General features: G+C 33.7%; 1 protein-coding gene across 1 annotated transcript in view; it reads left to right on the forward strand.

The window, feature by feature from the left end:
- LOC131030613 (immune-associated nucleotide-binding protein 9) overlaps nt 1-22,504 on the forward strand; it is an 89,437-nt gene that overhangs the window by 59,834 nt on the left and 7,099 nt on the right. The window contains exons 3-4 of the mRNA XM_057961494.2: nt 340-504; nt 593-709. Coding sequence (XP_057817477.2) covers nt 340-504; nt 593-709 — 282 coding nt within the window. The remainder of the gene's footprint in view (nt 1-339; nt 505-592; nt 710-22,504) is intronic.

Genomic DNA, 22,504 nt, shown 5'->3' on the forward strand with positions numbered 1-22,504 from the left:
TTTTGTTCAAAAAATAATTAATCATGTAGAATTAGAAGAATAAAAATAATCAAAAAGTCTTCTCAAGATTTCAGAAAATATAACTCCTCAAGTAAAAATGAACTAATCAAAATAATCACATATTTTAGTAAATAAAATAACATATAAAATTAATGAAATAGTTGATTTTCAAATAAACATTTTTTCTTGGTTTATAAATAAAATATATATATATATATGACAACTTTGGAAAACCCTATTCTCGAAATCATCTTCCTAAAAGCTGTAAACATAGCCAATCGCAAAAAAAAAAAAAAAAACTGTTTTAAATTTATGCTAAAATTTCGAAGCTTCGTTCAGGATGTTCTACGTCGATGTGACAACAGAAAAGTCCTTTTCATTAATAAGACCACGTCACAATCAAAGAAGGAAGATCAACGAAATGAATTAATGAAGCAAATAGACAATATAATTTCTAAGAATGGAGGCAAGCCTTACAGCAATGAGCTACTACGTCAAGCTCAGGTGTGTATCAGTAAAATATCATTCATTACATAATTTCTGCACTGTGCATTCGAGATCCGACTCATATGTTTTTTTCTAATTTTTACAGGAAAATTCAGAAAAGTTAGTTTGTCGACAGACACGCTGTGCTCTTTCGGGAAACACCGTTGGTGAAGAAGAAATGCAAAAATTTAGTGAAGACAACATCAAATATATAAATGCATTGGTAAATTCAATCCCTAATATTAGAAAAAAGTATGTTTTGAAAGTATGAGCTTTGCAATTAGTAATGTCATGAGTATAGTTTACAGATGAATATTATAGTTTATTATTAGTTGTTACTAGGCAAATAATTGCTTAGGTTATTATTTTTTTTTTTAATTATGAAATTTATTAATTGACATTCTATATTTTAGGATGTACATAGAGATACATGTGGAAATTTGTTTAGTTATTGTTATTGGATTCCAATTTTTGACTGTATATTATCAAATATCTTTTTGACATTTTCAAAATATAATAGGATTGTTTTCTATAACAGATTGCTTGATGAATCATATAACGTAACAATAAGATCATAGAAAAGTCTTATACCATTGTGTCTTATTTTCTAATCAAACATTTAATGTTGATAGCCCACTCTAAGTAATGTAGCATGTTCGTGTTGACAATATAAGGAAGAATATGATTAATATTAGAAAACAACAAAATATTGTTATTTATTTATTTGAAAAAAATTCTATTTCTCCTAGAAAGTCAGCATCTAAATTCATAAAATTCATTTATTAAATATCTAGCACTTCTCTCCTTTTTATTTTACTTTGGATACTTATTCTTTCATCATACCATCAACTGGTATCAGAGCATCTCAGGTTCTCTAAGATTTAAGCCTAAAAACTTGAAGAAAATATTTGATAGATCATGATGAATAAGGAAGGTCCAAAGTTCAACGGAGAAAACTATAGGATATGGAGCAACAGAATGCAGATTTACATCAATAGTCTAGGAAGTCAGTATTGGGATCATGTAGATACTAAGTATATTGCACCTAGTGGAATTCTCATTGATGATCAGAAGAAAGAACAAAAAGAAAATCATCAAGCTCATTGGAGGCTATTATCAGTTCATAGTCTGATGCTGAATATGTAGATGTTCATGGTCTTGAAACTTCATATGAAGTATGGAAAAAACTTGAAGAGATTTATAGTGGTGATGAACATGTTAAGATTGCTAAAGAGGAGAGTCTAAGAGGAAAGTTTGATGACATGAGGATGTCTAAAGGTGAGAATATCCAAGAGTATGGTCAAAGGATAAAAGAGATAGTTGGTGAAATTCAGAGTGCAGGAGGGAAAACAAAAGATGCCACAATGATCAGTAAGGTACTAAGAACCCTACTACTGGTCTATGTTATTCGAGTTGCAGCTATTCAGGAGCTGAAGTCTATTAAAAAAACTAAGGTAACTCTTGACTCCATCATTATCAAGTTTACTACTTTTGAATTAAATGGTTATGATGGTAGTGTACAAAAATATGAGTCTGCATTTAGAGCTTATGTTTCTAACCCATCTATGAGAAAAGGTAGAGATACTAATCATGGTTATGAGTCTAGATCCAGCAGAGATGTCGATGATGAAGACAATTAAGTGGATCTTGAATCATTATGAGCAAAGTGGTTTCCTAGAGGCACTGGTAAATACAGAGGTAAATTACCTTTAAAATGTTTTACATGCAACAAGATTGGTCACATAGTGGCTAATTGTCCTAATGGTGAAAATGAACACAAGAGAGATACATTCAAGAAGTATAAGGGTAAAGGCAAGAGAGATTGTCTTATTTCTATTGATAGTGGTATCATTGATGAAGAATCTGATGGTGATGCTAGTGAAGATATTGTTCTTGTAGCTATTAAGGAAGATATATCAAACCAGAAGGTATTAGTATCTAGGATGGATAACTCTGATGATTAGATCATTAATAGTGGTTGTTCACATCATATGATGGATGATCAAAGGAAATTTATTTCCTTGAAATAATTTCATGGCGGTGTTGTTAGATTTGGCAATGACTCACCCTGCATGGTTAAAGGTAAAGGAGCTATTTCTCTGAATGGGAAGAGTAGTGCAGATGATGTCTACTAGGTTGAAGGACTTAAACACAATCTTTTGAGTGTGGCACAACTCAATGACAAAGGATACCCACTGGAGTTTAAAAATAGTATGTGCAAAATCTTTGACAACAAAGGTGAATTGATTGCAACCAGGAAGCAAACTAAAGGTAACACGTTTCATCTTAATTTTAAAGTTAGCAATTGTTTTATTGATAAAATAGGTTATAGCTAGGTTTGGCATAAGAGATTTTGTCATATAAACTTTGATAACATTGTTAAAGTGAGTAATTCCAAGACAGTGAGAGGTTTGCCTCAGTTAGACAACCTAGTTAATGCTCTTTGCAAAGAATGTCAGTTAGGAAAGATGACTTCTTCAACTTTAAAAAGAAAATCCTTTTCAGTAGAGCACTTGTTAGATTTGGTTCATATAGATATTTGTGGACCCATAAGAACAAAAAGCATTCAAGGTGACATATATTTTATGATTCTCACTAATGATTGCTCAAGGATGATGTGGGTCATATTCTTGAAAGATAAGACTGAAGCTTTTTGTAAGTTCAAGGAATTCAGGGCCTTAGCTGAGAAAGAGATCAGTAAGAAGATAAAATGTCTAAGGACGGATCAAGGCAATGAATTTACTTCTATGGAATTCACTAGGTACTGTGAAGAGAATGGTATCAAATGGTAGCTTTCTGCACTAAGGACACCATAGAAGAATGGTATCATAGAAAGGAACAATCAGATAGTTGTTGAAGCTGCTAGGAAAATATTGATACAAGGAGGTGTAGAGAAAACCTTTTGGAGAGAAGCTATCAGCACAATTATCTACACAATGAGCCAGGTTCTGGTAAATAGAGGTAAGAAAAGACTCCTTATGAATATTGGTATGGAAGATCACCTGATGTTAGCTATTTTAAGATATTTGGAAGCAAATGTTTTATTAAGAAAGGTGATTACATTAGAAAATTTGAGGCTAAAAGTGATGAAGGTATATTTCTTAGCTATTCCACCAAGAGTAAGGCCTACAAATGTTTTAACAAATGGAAACGAAGAATTGTTGAGAGTGTTGATGTTCGAGTGGATGAATTTGTTGAAGTCTCAGAAGTAACCAGTTCAGAGAAAAAGGATGAAGATCCTTGCATTTTGTTTTTGGAACTAGAAATTGTGAAATCTAAAACCAGCAAAGCAAATTCTGATGCACCAGTCCAACCGGAACAGATAAATTTACAAGAAGATGATGCCAACAAAGAAGTTGAACCTGAAGATAAGGATCATGTTATTCCTATATATGTGGGGCTGGATCACAATCCTGAGTAGATTATTGTAGATAAGGATGTTGGAGTGCTAACCAGAAGAAGAATCAGAGAGAATTCTTGCATGATCTCCACCATTGAACCAAGAACTGCTAAGGAGGCATTTGGTGATGATTATTCGGTTAAAACTATGGAGGAGGAATTGGATCAAATTGAGAAGAACAACACTTGGACCCTAGTACCTCGACCGCTAAATAAAAATGTTAGAGGTACTAAATGGGTATACAGGAACAAGTTGAATGAAGATGGTTTTCTAGTTCACAACAAGGGAAGATTAGTCTTAAATGGTTATGCACAAAAGGAAGGAGAAGATTATAGAGAAAATGTTGCACTAGTAACAAGACTAGAAGGTGTCAGAGCTTTACTTGCATTTGCAGCCCATAAAAAGTTCAAGGTATATCATGTGGATGTGAAGTTTGAATTTTTGAATGGGATATTGGAAGAAGAGGTATACATAAAGTAGCCAGATGGTTATTCATTGACTGATGAGAAAGACATCGTATGCAGATTGCATAAGGCTTTATATGGATTAAAGTAGGCACCCAGAGCATGACATGAAAGGCTTCATAGACATCTAATGAAGATAGGTTTTCTGAGAACCAATGATGACAGTAACATATATCTCAAGTCTGAAGGAGATTGAATACTGGTCAGTGAAGTATTTGTTCATGATATTATATTTGGAGTTAATGATGTCATGAGCAACATTTTTACAGAAGAAATGAAAAATGAGTTTGAAATGTATTGAGTAGGGGATAAAAATTTCATAGGCTTGTAGATACAAAAAATGAAGAATGGTATTTTCATTATATAGCCTAAGTATGTGAAATAGGTTTTGAAGCTATTTGGCATGAGTGACTATAAACCACTTGGGACACCAATGGTTCTAGGTTGTAAATTGTCCAAGGAAGATGAATCTAAGTTTGTTTATGAGAAGGAATACAGGTCAATGATTGGCAAATTACATTATGTTGTTCACAGCAGACTGAACATAGCCCATGCGGTTAGCATAGTTGCTAAATTCCAAAAGAATCATAAGGAGATACACCTACTAGCAACCAAGAGAATCTTTAGATACCTGAAAGGTACTCTTGACTATGGATTATGGTATCCATATGGAGGAAACTTTGATTTGAAGGCATACATAGATGCTGATTGGGCAAGAAATGTTGATGACCAGAAAAGAACAACTAGTGGAGCATTTTTTCTTGGAGGAAGGCTTGATTCATGTAGTAGTAAAAAACATAGTTGTACTTCACAATCTACTATTGAAGTTGAGTATGTTGCAACTTATATGAATTGCACATAGGCTATTTGGATGAGGCACATTTTGGAATGTTTTAAGATGAAGATTTCAGAGCCTATAAATATTTTATGTGATAATACAAGTGCCATAAATATTTCCAAGAATCCTTTTTTGCACACACAAACCAAGCACATTGAATTGAAGTATCATTTCTTGAGGGAAAAAGTTCATAGCAAAGATGTTATCTTAGAGCATGTTTCTACCAAGGAGCAACTTGCAGATATTTTTACAAAACCTCTTCCTAAGACTACATTTGAGTATCTTAGAAGTCAGTTAGGGGTTGTCCCTCTTCATGAAGTTAGTTGAACATGATGTTGACTGCAATAGTCCCTTAATCACTTGTAGAATTTTAGAAGGGTTGATGTAGAAGTGGATATATTCCATTGGGGGGGCATCAAGTTGCAGTATGTTGTTGATGCATACTAAAAATTTGACATTACATGTTTTACTTTCACTTTGGCATTGTTGTCAAAGGTGGAGAAGAACTATGTGATTATGGGAAGGAAAAACAGTAATAGACTGAAGATAGAGAGAGCATGTGAAGACTTGGTAATGTAAACCAAGATTCCTATTCATAATTATAGCTATAAGGCAATGGTGTTGATATATTGTATTGCCATCAATGCCAAAGGGGGAGATTGTTGGCATTTTCATGAAGATTGCATTAATGATATATTATCTTGTCATTAATGTTAATTGAACTCGTAATGATATTGTTGATATTGTTGTTATTGTTGATATTGTCTTATAACTGGTAGGAAGAGCTTTGTGAAGGTTATTATAAACCGGTATGTAAGTTTGTGAGTTGAATTAGTAATCGGAGTAAAAAGTTAAACCCTTTCTATGTTATGTAACTGGCAAACCCTACAAGTTGTTTTTGTCAAACCCTAACCAATTAAGGTTGTTGAACTAGTTATGTTGGTTTATGATCTAATGTTGAGCAGTAATGATGGTGACACGTAAGGTAATTGTATGAAGACAAGTTCAAAATGTTTTGGCAGATTTTTTTGTTTGTCTAGGGAATGAGCAAAGTGTATTTTATCTAATGCAAAGTGCGTGATGTTTTACTGAGATTGATGAAGCGGTAATCAAGGAGCGGTTGAGGTTTTCTTGATTGATGTGTAGAGATTGATATGAAATCCAATGGTCATGCTTCTACAAACTTATTTGTAAAAGCTTTAATAGGATTGGCGCCTAACAGGGTAAATTTCAGAAGAGTTTAGATATTATCTTGCGAGTCTCATCTCACCATGGTTTTTACCTATTTGGGTTTTCCACATATAAATACTTGTGTCATGTGGTGAATGTTTTTCATGGTAATGATCTTATTGTTGATTTGATTAACTACTTAACTATTTCTGATAAGGCATGCTAACTAGAAGCATTGAGAAATGAAGCATTGGCATATGCTAAAGCATTTGGATGTTTACAAGTTAAAAGTTGTTTACTGTTAAGTTGATGTAACAGTCAACTAGTATTATTATGATTATTGATCTTGACAATGGTATTTCATTGATAAGTTTACTTTATATGTTTGAGTTTGAGTTTGGGAAGTTTGTATCATTTTTTCTATTTACTGATTCACCCCCCCTCTCAGTAATCTACCAGATACTTATTCTTTCATCATACCATCAGACATCCATCTGGTACACCTTGAAATACTTATAAGAAGCATATGCAACAAACAGTCTAACAACTTCAAGTCTGGCCATCAAAGAAAAAGACTTCTCATAATCAATCCCTTCTTTCTGTGAATATCCTTTGCACACCAATCTTGCTTTATTTCTAAAAACTTCACTAGCTTCATTCAATTTATTCCTAAATACCTGTTTAGTATGCATCACATTCTTACCCTTAGGTCTAGACACAAGCTCTTGTGTATTATTATTCTCAATTTGATCTAATTTCACTTCCATATCTCTCATCCAATTTTCATCTTTGCGAGATTCAATAACATCTTTAGGTTCAACTTTAAAAATCAAACATACTTCTTCAACAGCTAACCTTCTTCTAGTCATCACACCCTTTTTTTTATCACCAATAATATGATTTTCAAAATGACTCAATCTTACATACCTTAGATTCTTCTGATTGTTCTGATTTTTAGGTTCTTGCACCTCTTCACTTACAACAATAACATCCATATTAACTGTCTCTACTGGATCATTATACTTTGATTCTTTAGTTTGAATAGGATTTAGGACAATATGTTGATCATCATCATATCTACATTCTCTGATCTCTTTCCCAAGGTTCTCATCCACCTTCACATTTTCACTTTCCAGTATCTTTCTCTATCTCTTATTGTATCACTAGTAGGCTTTGTTCTTTGTTGAATATTCCAAGAGAATTCCTTCATAACTTCTAGCATCAAACTTTCCTATATCCTCATCTCTCTTGATATAACATTTTCTACCAAAACTTTTGAAATATTTCACAGTAGGAACATTACCAAACTATAACTCATAAGGAGTCTTACTGGTATCATCTTTAATATGAACTATGTTGAATGTGTAAACAATAGTACTAACAAATTCTCTCCAATATATCTTCAAACCATTTCCTTTAATCAACATAGTCCTTGTAGCATCTAAGACATTTCTATTCTTCCTTTCAACAACTCCATTCAACTAAGGGGTTCTAGGAGAAGATAATTATCTTCTAATACCATTCTTCTCATAGTGTGACCTAAACTCATCGAAATAGAATTATCAATCTCTATTAGATGTTAGACATTTCACCTTCAATCCAGACTCAGTCTCAACCTTTTCTTTGAATATCTTGAATTTGTCCAATGTTTTTATTTCATCTTCAAAAAGACAACCCACATCATCCTAGAATAATCATCAATTAACAAGATAAAATATTTGTCTCCCTACACACTTCTAACATTTGTAGGTCCACATAGGTTAGTATGCACAAGATCTAGCAATCCATCAGATGTATACTACTTTCTCTTTAAAGAAATCCTTGTTTTCTTACCTAATTGACATTCTTCACATGTTGGATTACCAGGCTTAACAATATTGGGTAGATCTCTAACAGCTTATGTAGAACTGATCTTAAACATTGAATCAAAATTTACATGAAACATTCTCCTGTGCAACAACCAACATTCATCAATTTGAGCTATCAAACAACTTTTCTCACCAACATTCCATTGAAAAATATTACCTTTTGTCTTAGCTGCAGATGTAATCTATATATCAAAGGTATTTAGGATCTTGCATTTTCCATTATTGAATTGTAGATCATAAACTTTATCAACCATCTATGCCACACCCAAAATATTATGCTTCAAACCTTCTACATACAAGACATCATCAGTGTTATTCTTAGAATCAAAAGAAATAGAACCTCTACCACAGGTCATGTAGGCTTTGTCATCTCCAAATCTCACAATTTTGCAATCATATCTTTCCATACTCACAAATTTTCTTTTATCATAGGTCATATGGTCTGAACAGCTAATACCAATCACCCATTCAAATTTCTCTTCAACTTTAGGAGATAAATCTTTCTCCTCAACAGTGCAATGTGTGGAATCAACAACTACCAATCTATCTTCTTTAATGATAATAAACACAACTTCATCTCCTTTTGATTCTTCATTTGTAACACCTTCATTAGTACCATAATAATAGTTCTTCTAAATCCTATACTTCTGGTTAGACTTGTAATGCTTATCATTCTTCTCATATCTATCATTCATATCATACTTATCAAACTTATCATGTTTGTCATATTTAGCTACTCTCTCTAGGTATCTAGAAGGAAAATGTGGTATCTTATTACAACATAAACATTTCAAAGGAAATTTACCCTCATATTTACCAGCTCCCTTAGGTAATATGTAGGAAATCAATGCTTCAATCTCATCCAACTCTCTTTCTCTCTCTTCCATCTATCTTCTCTCTCTTTCATAGCTAGATATGTTGTACTCATCGGGATCATACTTATACTTTCTAGATACAGATGCTGATGCTCTGAATGTTGTCTCAAACTTTCCATGTGATTCTACAAATTCTCTTAGCTTAAATGCAATAATTTTTCCAACCAACGTATCTCTTGTCACTATAGCCACACTCTAAATCTCATTAATAGCTACCAGCTACCTTGTGTTTATAAGCAAGTGGCAAAGATCTCAATACGTGTGATATCTTTCCACTGTGCAATATCTTGCCACATACGTGCCTAAAAGGCCTAACTAAAGCTTAAGTAATGACCATCAGATGGAGATCAAGTGATGATCAACAATGGAGATCTCACTAGAGGAAAAGTTTGAGCCCACCATATCCCATATTTTGTTGAGACCAAAAGATTCAGACAAGAACCAAAAGCGTATCCTCTAGAACAAACAGTTAAGTTGAAAAGCCCTTGCCACTCAAGGTCCACCACATCCATCACCATTGTCTACTTGCCCCCACAAACAACCCCTAAAACCTTGAAATCTTCTATGGGATGATGGGAAACACCCTCTCTCTCCTATCCTGCATGATTTTACAATCTTTACTTATCGTACAAGATGGTGGGGGCCACCTGTCTTGCTTACTTTTTACCCTACAACACCTTTCATTTTGGAACTTTTACTTTATGGGGTGGTGGGGAATCTCAACCACACTATGCTTTTCCTACCCTTCAGAGGCCAATTTCTTCTCCAAAATCCCTTGCAGGATGTAGGGAAGCCATTTATTTACTTTTATTTTCTATCCCATAAGCCTTTTCGACTTGGTCATTTGCCTGTGTGAGATAGTGGGAAGACCATCTTCCTCTAGCTTGTGTTTCCTCACAACACAACCTCTTAGCACCTTATTCCTTTCAGGATAGTGAGAATATTGCTTGGTCTTTGTCTCCTACCCTATAGGTCACCATTAGGTATATTGAAATACCTATGAGGTGGTGGGGAAGCCTTCATTTTGTCCTTCCTTTTTAATCCCACACCCATATTTTTCTTTTTTTTCTTTTGTTGACATGATATCTTTCATGTCACTAAGAGAGGGTCCCACATTGTCATTGAGAGGATGCTTTTCAGAAGATTCAAAAAGTACATTGATCTTGTTTGAAACTTGCCTAAAAGTATTCCTCCTTGCTATGCCACGGGTCAGGTATCAACATTCCATATTGCATTGTCACATGAAAATAGAGGGTCAGAATAGGGAACAAAAGTGGAAGTATTCATGTCTAATGGAACAATATGATAACACTCTCTGCTAGTTGGTAGCAGGTGTAAAGGGGTCGATAGTGTCATGGAGAAGGGACCCTCCAATTGGTGGATTAAAGTGAGTTGATCAGTCGAACCAGTCAAATCAAAAATAGAACTTGGATCCTAAGAAGGATGTAAAAGAGAAAATGCCCTTCTGTTCTTTGCCAAACAAGTGCACATAACATAGAGTTTATGTAGAACTTGATTTTCTCAAATCGGTTATAACCATAGCTAGGGTTGATAGAATAAGGTCAACAAGTTTATATTGAGTGACTCTATCAATAGCCAGAGGATGTCCAAATGAGTTGCCAATCCTCTTTAAAAATACCATATTTGAAAAATCTAATGGCAGAGATGAAAGGTGGATCCACATAGGAGCCACTGACCTTAGATAAACTAGAGGGTCAAAACCTAGTTTCCATGTTGTAAGGAACATTAAGATTTAATGTTACCACCATAAGTCCAGGGACCGCTCTTCAAAAATTTAACATGATCCTTTTTAGAAACAAAGCTAAATATAAATAGGCTATTAGCCATAGTAGTGATCTTAACACTATCTTTAATTTGTGAAACAGAGTTTGTAGGTCCCAAAGACAACTGAGAGGGGGGGGGGGGGGGGGGGTGAATCAGTTGTCAAACAAATTTAAACCAAAATCTTATTAACCAACTTAATGCTTAATACCGGTAAGACGGTTAAGTATGTCGGTAAACAGTGTTAACAAAAAATTGCTATACCAATAAGAATTAATACATGAAACATAAGCACAAAGTCATCCACAACACATGACACCAATATTTGTACGTGGAAACCCTGTAAGGGGAAAAACCATGGTGGGAAACCTTACCCACAATCAGATGATACTACTGCATATAGTAAGTGTACAAAGAGGGGTCTGCACATGCAGAAAGGCCCACAGCCTAGAGCTCACTACTCAATCACAAATGGGAGTCACATTGACTACAGTTGGATGGTTAAATCCAATGAGAATGTACTGCACAAAATAGCATCTTCATATGCTGGATTCAGTATCAGTGTAATGCTTATATGCTTCTACAATAACCTAACTTCACCTTCAAATGATGTCTTCATGTATATCTTTGCTTGATCTCGCATATACCCTTCCTTAAATCTTTTTTGCATTCCACATTTGATCTTACAAATAAGATCTTACATTTATACCATACCCTAAGACCAATTTTAGTAGGTCGGCTCTACAAGATATTATAATAAAAACATTTTACAAATAATACAATATCTGATGCAATAACCGATTGAACATGTCAGCTTGATGCATTTACAACAATAATAAATCATCTCCATAGCATGTAATGTAGATCTGGAAAAGATAAGCCTGTCAGTGTAACCCTAGATAACCTGGACCTATTTGCCGGTAAAAGCAAATATGTAAATAAGAATATACCAATGATTATTACTTCAAAATAAAGTGTCCACATGATGTCTTCGACATTACCAACTGTCATCCATGTCATTGCAGGTACCGGTGAACATTATATCCTACTAGTTAACCATATACTGGTAATTGTTGCATAGTTTACTGTTTGTCGGTGAATGTTGCTGGATCTCCAAAGTAGGTGTATTTAGTAGGTGTTGACATCAATGACAAAACCATACCAAAATACCAACAATCTCCCCCTTTGACATTGATGGCAACACAAGATGGAAAAACCATCAAAGTACAAAAACAGAAATGCCAAGTACAAAAACCAACAATCTCCATTCATAAATGTCAAGTACAAAAGCCAACAATCTCCATTTCTCCCCTTGGGAGTGATATGTGTTTATACCAATCTCTTATACCAATCTCTCCTCAAAAAGATAATGCATTTTTCATACATCTCTCCCCAATGTTTTTCCTTATATCTCTCCCCCTTTGACATCAAATGCCAAAGTCACAAAAAAAGTCAAGTTTATACAAAATACCAACCAATTCAATATACCAACTGCTCCCCCTGAGAAGTAGCTTCCTCATCAAATACCAGAATAAAAGATTTGTTCATTTAATTCTACCAATTGATGACAATCATCAACTGTCTAAGTCTCTATCGGTGGAGGTAAGACTCCGAGCTGATCTCTGAGATACTCAAAAGTTTCCTTAGGCAAAGGTTTTGTAAAAATATCTGCAAGTTGTTCTTTAGTATTCACATAAACCAGTTTTATCTCCTTTTCTTCAACTTTTTCCCTTAGAAAATTCAGTTTGATAGAAACATGTTTTGTTTTAGAATGTAATACTAGATTCTTAGATATATCAATTGCTACAGTGTTATCACAATATATAGTAATAGGTTCCTTGCATTTTACCTTTATGTCTTTCAACATTTGCTTAAGCCAAAGTACCTGTGTACAGTTTGTTGCTGCTACAACATATTCTGATTCTGCTGTTGATAAAGATGTACAACTCTATTTCTTACTTAACCAAGAAAGTAATCTTTTTCCAAGAAAGAATGCTCCTCCAGTGGTACTTTTTCTATCATCCATATCTCTTGCCCAATTTGCATCTATCTATGCATATAAATCAAAATTTTCATCTTTAGGATACCATAATCCAAGATTTGTTGTCCCTTGTAAGTACCAGAAAATCCTTTTTACTACTGATTCATGATTTTCCCTAGGATTACTCTGAAATCTAGAAACTATACATACTGCATTCATAATATCAGGTCTGGTTTGTGTCAAATACAGTAAACCTCCTATCAGAGATTTGTATCTAGTTGGATTAATAGGTGTAGATTCATCCATTTGAGATAATTTGTCATTTGTAGTCATAGCTGTGCCTACCAGTTTAGAGTTCCCCATCCCCAATTTCTTAAGTAGTTCTTTCAAGTACTTAAATTGACTCAAAAATATGCCGTTATCAATCTGTAAAATCTGCAATCCTAAAAAGAATTTTATTTCTCCTATCATAGACATTTCAAATTCATGCTGCATTTCAAGAGAAAATTCTTTGCATAATCCATCTTCTCCTCCAAAGATTATATCATCAACAAATACTTCCATAATCAAGATGTCATCATTAGTTACTTTGTAATATAAATTGCTATCTGCATTTCCTTTAGTAAAACCAATCTTTAAAAGAAACTTATCCAATCTTGCATACCAAGCTCTTGGAGCTTGTTTTAATCCATACAGAGCTTTTCTTAATTTGCAAACCATATCATTGTCATCTGTCAAGGAAAATCCATCAGGTTGTTCAATATAGACTTCCTCTTCAAGATCTCCATTCAAAATTGCACATTTAATATCCATTTGATAAACTTTATAATCCTTGTGAGCTGCAAAGGCCAAGAATAATCTAAATGCTTCAATTCTGGCTACCGGTGCAAAGGTTTCATTGTAATCAACTCCTTCTTCTAAGAATATTCCTTACACACTAGTCTTGCTTTATTTCTGACAACCTTACCATCTTCATTTAGTTTGTTTCTAAATACCCATTTGGTTCCAATTACATTTTTATTTTTAGGCTGAGGAACTAATGTCCAAGTATTATTTTTCTCAATTTGTCCTAATTCTTCTTCCATAGCTTTAATCCAAAATTTATCTTCACATGCCTCATTGATAGATAATGGTTCAATTTGAGAAATAAGACATACCTCTTCATTTGCCAATCTTCCTCTTGTCATGACTCCTTTAAATTTGCTTCCAATTATCTGATCTTCAAAATGATTCAGTCTTACATACTGGGGTGTCTTAGTCTATTGTCGTTCTTCAATTACTGTGGAATCTTGTGATGATACCGGAGTAACTGGATCATCATTCTGTACCAGTGGATTTATTGTTGGTTCATTTGTCATAATTTTTGTTACCAGTTCAGAGTCTATATACCTTGAAGTTCCTCTGAATTGTTCATTAATCTTTACATTTGTACTCTCAACAATTTTTTTTAATCTTTTATTAAAACATCTATATGCTTTACTCTTAGATGAATAACCAAGAAATATTCCTTCATCACTTCTAGGATCAAACTTGCCAATATACTCATCTCTTCTAATATAACATTTACTTCCAAAAATTATGAAATACTTAAGAGTAGGAGTATTACCAAACCATAGTTCATGAGGGGTCTTACCGGTTTCACCTTTGATGTGAACTTTGTTGAATGTATAGACAGCAGTGCTTACTGCCTCTCTCCAGTACACATGAGGTAGATTTTCTTCTGATAACATACTTCTTGTTGCATCCAAAATAGTTCTATTTTTCCTCTCAACAACTCCATTCTGTTGTGGTGTCTGAGGTACTGATAACTGTCTTTTGATTCCATTTACTTCACAAAATGTATTAAAATCTCTAGATGTGAATTCTCCTCCTTGATCTGATCTTAAACATTTAATTTTCTTACCGGTTTCATTTTCAACCATTGCTTTGAATAGCTTGAACTTCCCAAGTGCTTTTGATTTTTCTCTAAGAAAAGTAACCCAACACATTCTAGAATAATCATCAATAATTAGCATGAAATATCTATCACCTTGTAAGCTTTTAGTTCTAGCTGGACGACATAAATCAGTGTGAATTAAATCAAGGGCATTATTGGATTTTTTTGGAATACTTTTGAAACTAGCTCTAACTTGTTTTCCAAATTGACATTCCTTGCAAATTGTATTCTGAGGTTCACAATTTTACGTAGATCTCTAACTGCCTTAGAAGTACTAATTATTTCCATGCAATCAAAATTTACATGACATAGTCTTTTATGCCATAGCCAACTTTCATCTATATGTGCAATTAAGCATGCCTTTTCACTGTTATTCAAATGAAAGATATTACCTCTAGTTTGATTACCAGTTGCAATTTCCAAACCAGTTCTATTCATGATTTTACATTTTCCATTTTTAAATTGTAATTAAAAACCTTTCTCAACTAATTGACCAACACTTAAAAGATTATGTTTTAATCCTTCAACATAGTAGACATTGTCAGTGTTATGTTTACCATCAAGAGATATTGAACCCTTACCTTTGATTGAATAGGCTTTTTCATCTCCGAATCTTACTAAACCTCCATTGTATTCTTGAAAGTTCAATAATTTACCTTTGTCTCCAGTCATGTGATGTGAGCATCCTGAGTCAATAGTCCATTCACCCTTTGATTCAACTTTAGCTTCTAGGGCTTATTCTACCAGTTGAGCAATAGGTACCAATTGATCTTTTGTTATAGCAACAAAGACCCATCCGTTGTCTATTGGATCCTCATCAGAATCATCAGTCACACCTTCATTAGTAATGTAACAAGATTTATCTTTGTTTTTCTTAAATTTGTATCTCTGATATTCAGGATTAGGTTTGTATGTCCTTTTAGCTTCTTCTCTTAGTCTAGCATGTCTATCAGGGCATCTTGAAGCCATATGACCAATCTTATTGCAGTTGAAACATTTAAATGGTGCTTTACCTTCATACTTACTTCCAATTGGACCTTTTGGCATTTTTGTTGCAAATAGTGCTTCAAGTTCTTCAATCTCTTCATTCTCTTTCTTAGTTTCTTCAAGTTCTCTTGCATAAAAGGCTCTCTAGTCTGATTTGTCAAAGGATGGAGCAGATGATGTTGATGCTTTGAAGGCCAAATCAGTTTTTATAGTAGCAACAGGACCAAATTCCTCAATTTCAAAAGCTGAAAGTTTTCCAATCAGTGTATCCCTAGTTACTGATGTATTAGGCATTGTTCTCAACTCATTTATAGTAGTAACCTTCATTTTATATGCCGGTGGCAAACCTCTTAAGATTTTTGAAACAATCTCATCTTCACTCAAGGTTCCTCCACAACATTTGATACCCAAAACAATTTCATTTACTCTTTCCTTAAAAGCATAAATCCTTTCATCTTCTTCCATTTTCAGATGTTCATACCTAACTTAGAAGCTTTCAAGTTTTGCAATTTTGACTGTGGAATCCCCTTGATTCAGTGTTTCCAAATGATCCCAGATAGCTTTTGCAGTGGACCTATCTAATAATCCCATGACTTGTTGATCTGATAATGTGCTCAAAAGTGCTTCTCTTGCTTTGCAGTCATTTTCTTCATCTTTAGCTAAAGTAATGGGAGTAGTCTAACTAGCTACAACAGCAGTATAAACATTCTTAGTAACTTCCTAGATCTCTTTACCAATACAATTCAGACGTGTCTCCATTCTAATTTTCCATATCCCATAGTTGGTTCCATCAAGTTTAGGACTATCCTTTCCGAAATAATTAATAGACATTGGATCTCCTCAAGTTGTTAAGCTTCTACAAAAAAAGGACTAGGCTCTGATACGAATTGTAGGTCCTAGAGACAACTAAGAGGGGGGGGTGAATCAGTTGTCAAATAAATTCAAACCAAAATCTTATTAATCAACTTAATGCTTAATACCAGTAAGATAGTTAAGTATGCCGGTAAACAGTGTTAATAGAAAATTGCTATACCGGTAAGAATTAATATATGAAACATAAGCACAAAGTCATCCACAAAACATGACACCAATATTTGTATGTGGTAACCCTGTAAGGGGAAAAACCATGGTGGGAAACCTTACCTACAATTAGATGATACTACTGTAGATAGTAAGTGTACAAAGACGGGTCTGCACATGCAGAAAGGCCAACAGCCTAGAGCTCACTGCTCAATCACAAATGGGAGTCACATTGACTACAGTTGGATGGTTAAATCCAACGAGAATGTACTACACAAAATAGCATCTTCATATGCTTGATTCAGTACCAGTGTAATTCTTATATGCTTCTACAAAAACCTAACTTCACCTTCAAATGATGTCTTCATGTATATCCCTGCTTGATCTCGCATATACCTTTCCTTAAATCTTTTTCGCATTCCACATTTGATCATACAAATAAGATCTTACATTTATACCATACCCTAAGACCAATTTTAGTAGGTCAGCTCTACAAGATATTATAATAAAAACATTTTACAAATAATACAATATCCAATGCAATAACCGATTGAACATGTCAGCTTGATGTATTTACAACAATAATAAATCATCTCCATAGCGTGTCATGCAGATCTTGAAAAGATAAGCCTACCAGTGTAACCCTAGATAACCTAGACCTATTTGCCGATAAAAGCAAATATGCAAATAAGAATATACCAATGATTATTACTTCAAAATAAAGTGTCCACATGATGTCTTCGACATTACCAAGTGTCCTCCATGTCATTGCAGGTACCGGTGAACATTATATCTTACCGGTTAACCATATACTGGTAATTGTTGCATAATTTACTATTTGCCGGTGAATGTTGCTGGATCTCCAAAGTATGTGTATTTAGGTGTTGACATCAATGACAAAACCATACCAAAATACCAACAGAGTCTACCCAAATTCTTACCTAATAAATATTGGAATGAAAAGCCAAAAAATTACCTACTAGGAAAAGTATCATCTCAGATATAGAAAAATTCAGTATATCATTAGTAATAATTACTTCAAGACCTTATAATTAGCAACATAACAAAGTAGTGAATAATTTTAACTATAAAACTCGAAACCTCCTCCTCACCTTTACATTTTTTAGCCATAGATAGTGTTAATTAAATACAAGATAATAATAATTCAATATAAATAGAACTAAAAAACAACACACATGACACAAATTTACAACAGTTCACCAATTGACTGCATCCACTTTCAAGCAAGGGAAAATATTTATTCATTATTATTAGATATAACATACATGATATGCACTCTGTCTTATATACAAATGTTTAACTCTTTGAATATGAAGAGATAGGGAGAAGTGGAAAAGAATGGCCATGTCACCATTGGACTTCACATTCCCAACAATCTCCACCCTAAAGTCCAATCGGTATAGCCACACACTACGCAATCCCTTGCATTACAAGATCTAAACTCACATTGCATCCAACCTACAAGATTTTAACTTTACGAACTCTTGTTCATAAACACTTTAGATAAGCCTTCTCCAAATCAAATTAGATTCACATAATCTCTCTTCAAATATATGTTCTTTGACTACTTTGTTAAGAAGAAATTCATTGATTATTCCATAATCTGAAACACCACTTTTTGTAGGTTCAAAATACACTTCTCCATCATCCACAAAAGGACCCTTGAAAACACATTAAACATAGTAAAATTATACAATGCTCCTCTTCTCTATAATTAATGATATATCTTCATCCAATTTCAAAATCTTACATAATGATACGCAATAGATGTAACCTCCTCACCTTCAGAATAAAATGGATTAGGTTATGCAAAGTCCACCTTATAGCCAATGCTAATATATTTCTCAATACCCTTATTTGTCTCCTTATCAACATTGTATTGCATCAAGCACCAGATTGCCACAAGGCTCGGATTGCTGAACAACTTCTACAGACGATGAATATCATCTAGGAAAGTTGTTCTCCCTCCATTACTTTGCAAAGGACAAAGAAAACCCAACGGGCAACAAAAAATATTCTAGTTGAAACAAGGAAAAGAAAGAACCAAGACATCATTGGGTACCATATAGAGTTCATTATCCTCTTTGCACACCACGCATTTAGAAGACAACTCACACTTAAAAAGATCCTTTGTGATTTTCCCAATCACCAAGGCTTTTATCACCTCTTCATAGATTTCTTTGTGTACAAGAACTCCCAACCCTTCAGAATTAATATCCTTTAGTGTTGAATTATGGTTTGGGAATGCATATTGTCTATGGCTTGACTCATCGTATAGATTGCAAGACCCAACAATAGTGATGCAAATAAGTCCACTCTCCTTATTCATAATGAAACCATTACATAGGAATAGAGCTATCCACTCTCATCTTCTTCTTACAAAATGAAAAATTATGCTCAGAACAATATCCTATGATGGATCACTAGGAAGCTAATATAACCTCTTTTCCTCTAGTGTTGTATACTTATTATGTGGAACCAAACTAGTAATTTCTTAAGATAACAAAAATCTCTTAGGCATTATCTATTTCATAAATTTCATCGTTAATAAATCCTCGATCAAGGATGGTGTTAAGAGAAACTACACAAGTTATCTAGTGTTATGATCGATGGCAACCCATGTCATTATTCCCATCTACAGTAATTGATTTTCTCATACCAGATGTTAGATTGAAGATTTGTTAGGTCCGGCAAGCTTAGAATAGTGTATCTGATAGAGAAGTATTTTACCTAGTATTTCTTTTCAGGTCAACATTTTGTGTTGTGGATTGGAGGGAAGCTAGATGGTTGTCTATGATAGCTTATTCAAATATTTTAGCATTCAATGATGATTGGTGTGCGAGTTATAAGTTTTGATGTATTTGGTTTTGGTTTCACAGTCCAATATGGTTGACTAGCATGATAAATCTTTATGCAGATTAAGTGGAGTGATTTTGGTGATTGTTTTTATGATTGAGGATGTTTATCCAAAATATGTGGTAATATGGAATCATTTTTTTTGGTCCACTTTAGCACTCGAGTTCGGATTTTGTCAACATGTTGTACAAAGTTGAATGAAGTGTTAATATTCTAGAGCTGACATGTAGCCGATATGATTTCCTGTTATGGATATATAATGGTGATTGTTTTGATCATTTTGGGTGTTTGGAATGTATTAATAATTGATTGTGCATTACTTTACATATGTAGGATAGAGATTTATTCTTTGGACTATAGTAGAGCAGCATAACTGAGTAGGATAAGATAGAGTATGAAAAGTGTGCTTAATGTGCTAAACTGGAACTATAATTAGGAATTTGTAGATTCTATTCTCACTTCAATCTCTTCTATAATCTGTTGTAATTCATTTTTAGGTAGTGAGCCTCTTTTTCTTGAGCAATGAGCTCTAGGAAGTGTGCCTGAATGCATGTGCATTTCCCAATTGTAATATTTTTTATACTTCTATAGAGTGTACCTATATTGTGGGTTCATCGTCACCATGGTTTTTCCCTTAACCAAGTTTCCACATATAAAAATCTTGGTGTTACTATGTTGTAGTTATTTTCTTTATGTTCTTGCATCTTTCTTTTGCTCATATGCATTAAATGGTTGAAAAAATAGTTTGGTAAAGTTAAATATTGCAGAACACTGATTCACCCACCCTCTTAGTGTTCCTTGATTTCAACAATAGGAATTAGATCCTAGTTCCTTGTAATAAGTATAATAGCTTAAGGAACATCCAAAAAGTATATTCAATGGATTTCGATAGTCTTCATCAACAACTTCTAGTTGCATTTGATGATCTTGATCAGTCCGAAATTGAAGTCCAAGATTTGTTGGTGAAGCTTAAGGATGCTAAGAATTTCATTCAGTCATTGAAAGAGCAACTCAACAAGTCTAGAGAGAAGAGAAACAAAATTTATGATTAGCTAAAGAAAAAAGAAACAAAAATCATGGAAGATGGTCACTTGATTAGCTTAGCCAAAATTGATGCATTACTTGATAGCCAGAGAAAGAAAGATAAGAAGCAAGGTCTAGGATTTGAGAAAGGTGAAATCTCTAGATTTGGTCAAAGCAATCCCAAGTCAAGAAATTGGAAGAACAAACCTAGTAGGTCTTTGATAAGATAGCCTAATGCTCAAAATTTCAATGGAAATTGCTTTGTTTACAATAGATTTGGTCATAAAGCTAGTCAATGCATAAGCATAATGAATCAAAATGGTCAATCATTTTCCAATCAATGTTTAAATTACAACAAGTATGGGCATAAATAAAATGAATTTAGAAGTATGATGAATAACTCTTTTAATAGATACAGGAAATGAGTTCGCAATAGGACCCAATGTTGTGAATTCCACCAAGAATTGAATTAAGGACACTAGCCTAGGGGAAATTTTCAAGAAATTCCTATTTCCCTCTATTGGTAGTTGGTTCTGTAATCTAGTAGGCTAGTAGATGTTGTATTATGGTATTGTAGATGATTCAAATTGACTTCCGAATGAGATTGGATGACATTGAGGATCAGCAGATGAATATTTATGAGTAGTTTGAGAAAGTAAGTGTATCTAGAAGGTTTAGGCAAAAAGTATTTATTGCACTAAAAAGTCAGGTATGCAAATGATAAAAGGAAACTTTATCTCCTCATTTGTCACTTTGCATTTGAAGAGAAAGATGTTAAGAGTTCTCTGCAAGCAGATTTTTGAGAGATCAACGTGTGAAAGCGATTTGCATACAAAAGACTAATCCAATGAAGAAAGGTATTTATCTATGAAAATTTTCAAGTTGAAATTATTGAAAAAGGACACTCCTTTGATCATAGATATCACCCAAAAATCTTTCCCTCATCTTAAGAAACATCTATTAAAATCAATTGAAATAGATTTGTTAGGTGCATTTTCTTTTATACCATATGGTGTTCTTCATGTCAAGGAAATTAGGGCATACATTCATGCAAATCTTGAGGAGTTGGGGAGATCATATGTATTAAATCAATAATCTATGAAACTATTGGGAAGTGATTTCAGACCAAAAAATTAGCATGTTGGAGGAAAATAAGTTAACTTGATATAGTCTGAAAGGTGAGGAAGGAATTTAAGGCATATGCAATAAGTATTGGAATCACTAAGGAAGCAGTCGATAAGGCTAGGAAGAGGTCTTTTCAAGATGAATAGGATAAATCCTCCAAGGTTAAATCTACTATTCTAGGAGCCCCTCCTAGTGGACCAAGGCCAACCAAAATTTTTGCACCCTCTGGTTCTACCAAGCCAGTCAGCTCAAATAAATCTCTAGTTGAATTATCTAGAAAGGAAGGAAAAAGGAAGAATACCAAGAGTTTAAGAGAGTATGTAAGTGTTGAAGATAATGAGGAAGAAAGGTGGATCCATAAAAGCAACTAAAGTCTTTAAACCCAACTCATGTAGTGAAGAGAGATAAACCTGGTATGTCTATTATTGATGTAGAAAAAGCTATCACTGTTCAAGGTAACCTAAAGCCACTTTTTGAATTTTATGATAAGTTTGATGATGTTGAAAAGAGAATATTCTAAGAAGCCAATGTAAAATAGTTGAACACATTCAATAGGGGTCTTATTTAAATCATATCTGAGATCCCAAAAAGATTATATAATCTCTTAGATATGAGGAGAGTTAATGTCAATGCTGAGGAGAAAAAACATAGAGAAAAAGTGTTGATAAGCCT

The sequence above is a fragment of the Cryptomeria japonica genome, chromosome 3 (assembly GCF_030272615.1).
Source record: "Cryptomeria japonica chromosome 3, Sugi_1.0, whole genome shotgun sequence".
NCBI lineage: Eukaryota > Viridiplantae > Streptophyta > Pinopsida > Cupressales > Cupressaceae > Cryptomeria > Cryptomeria japonica.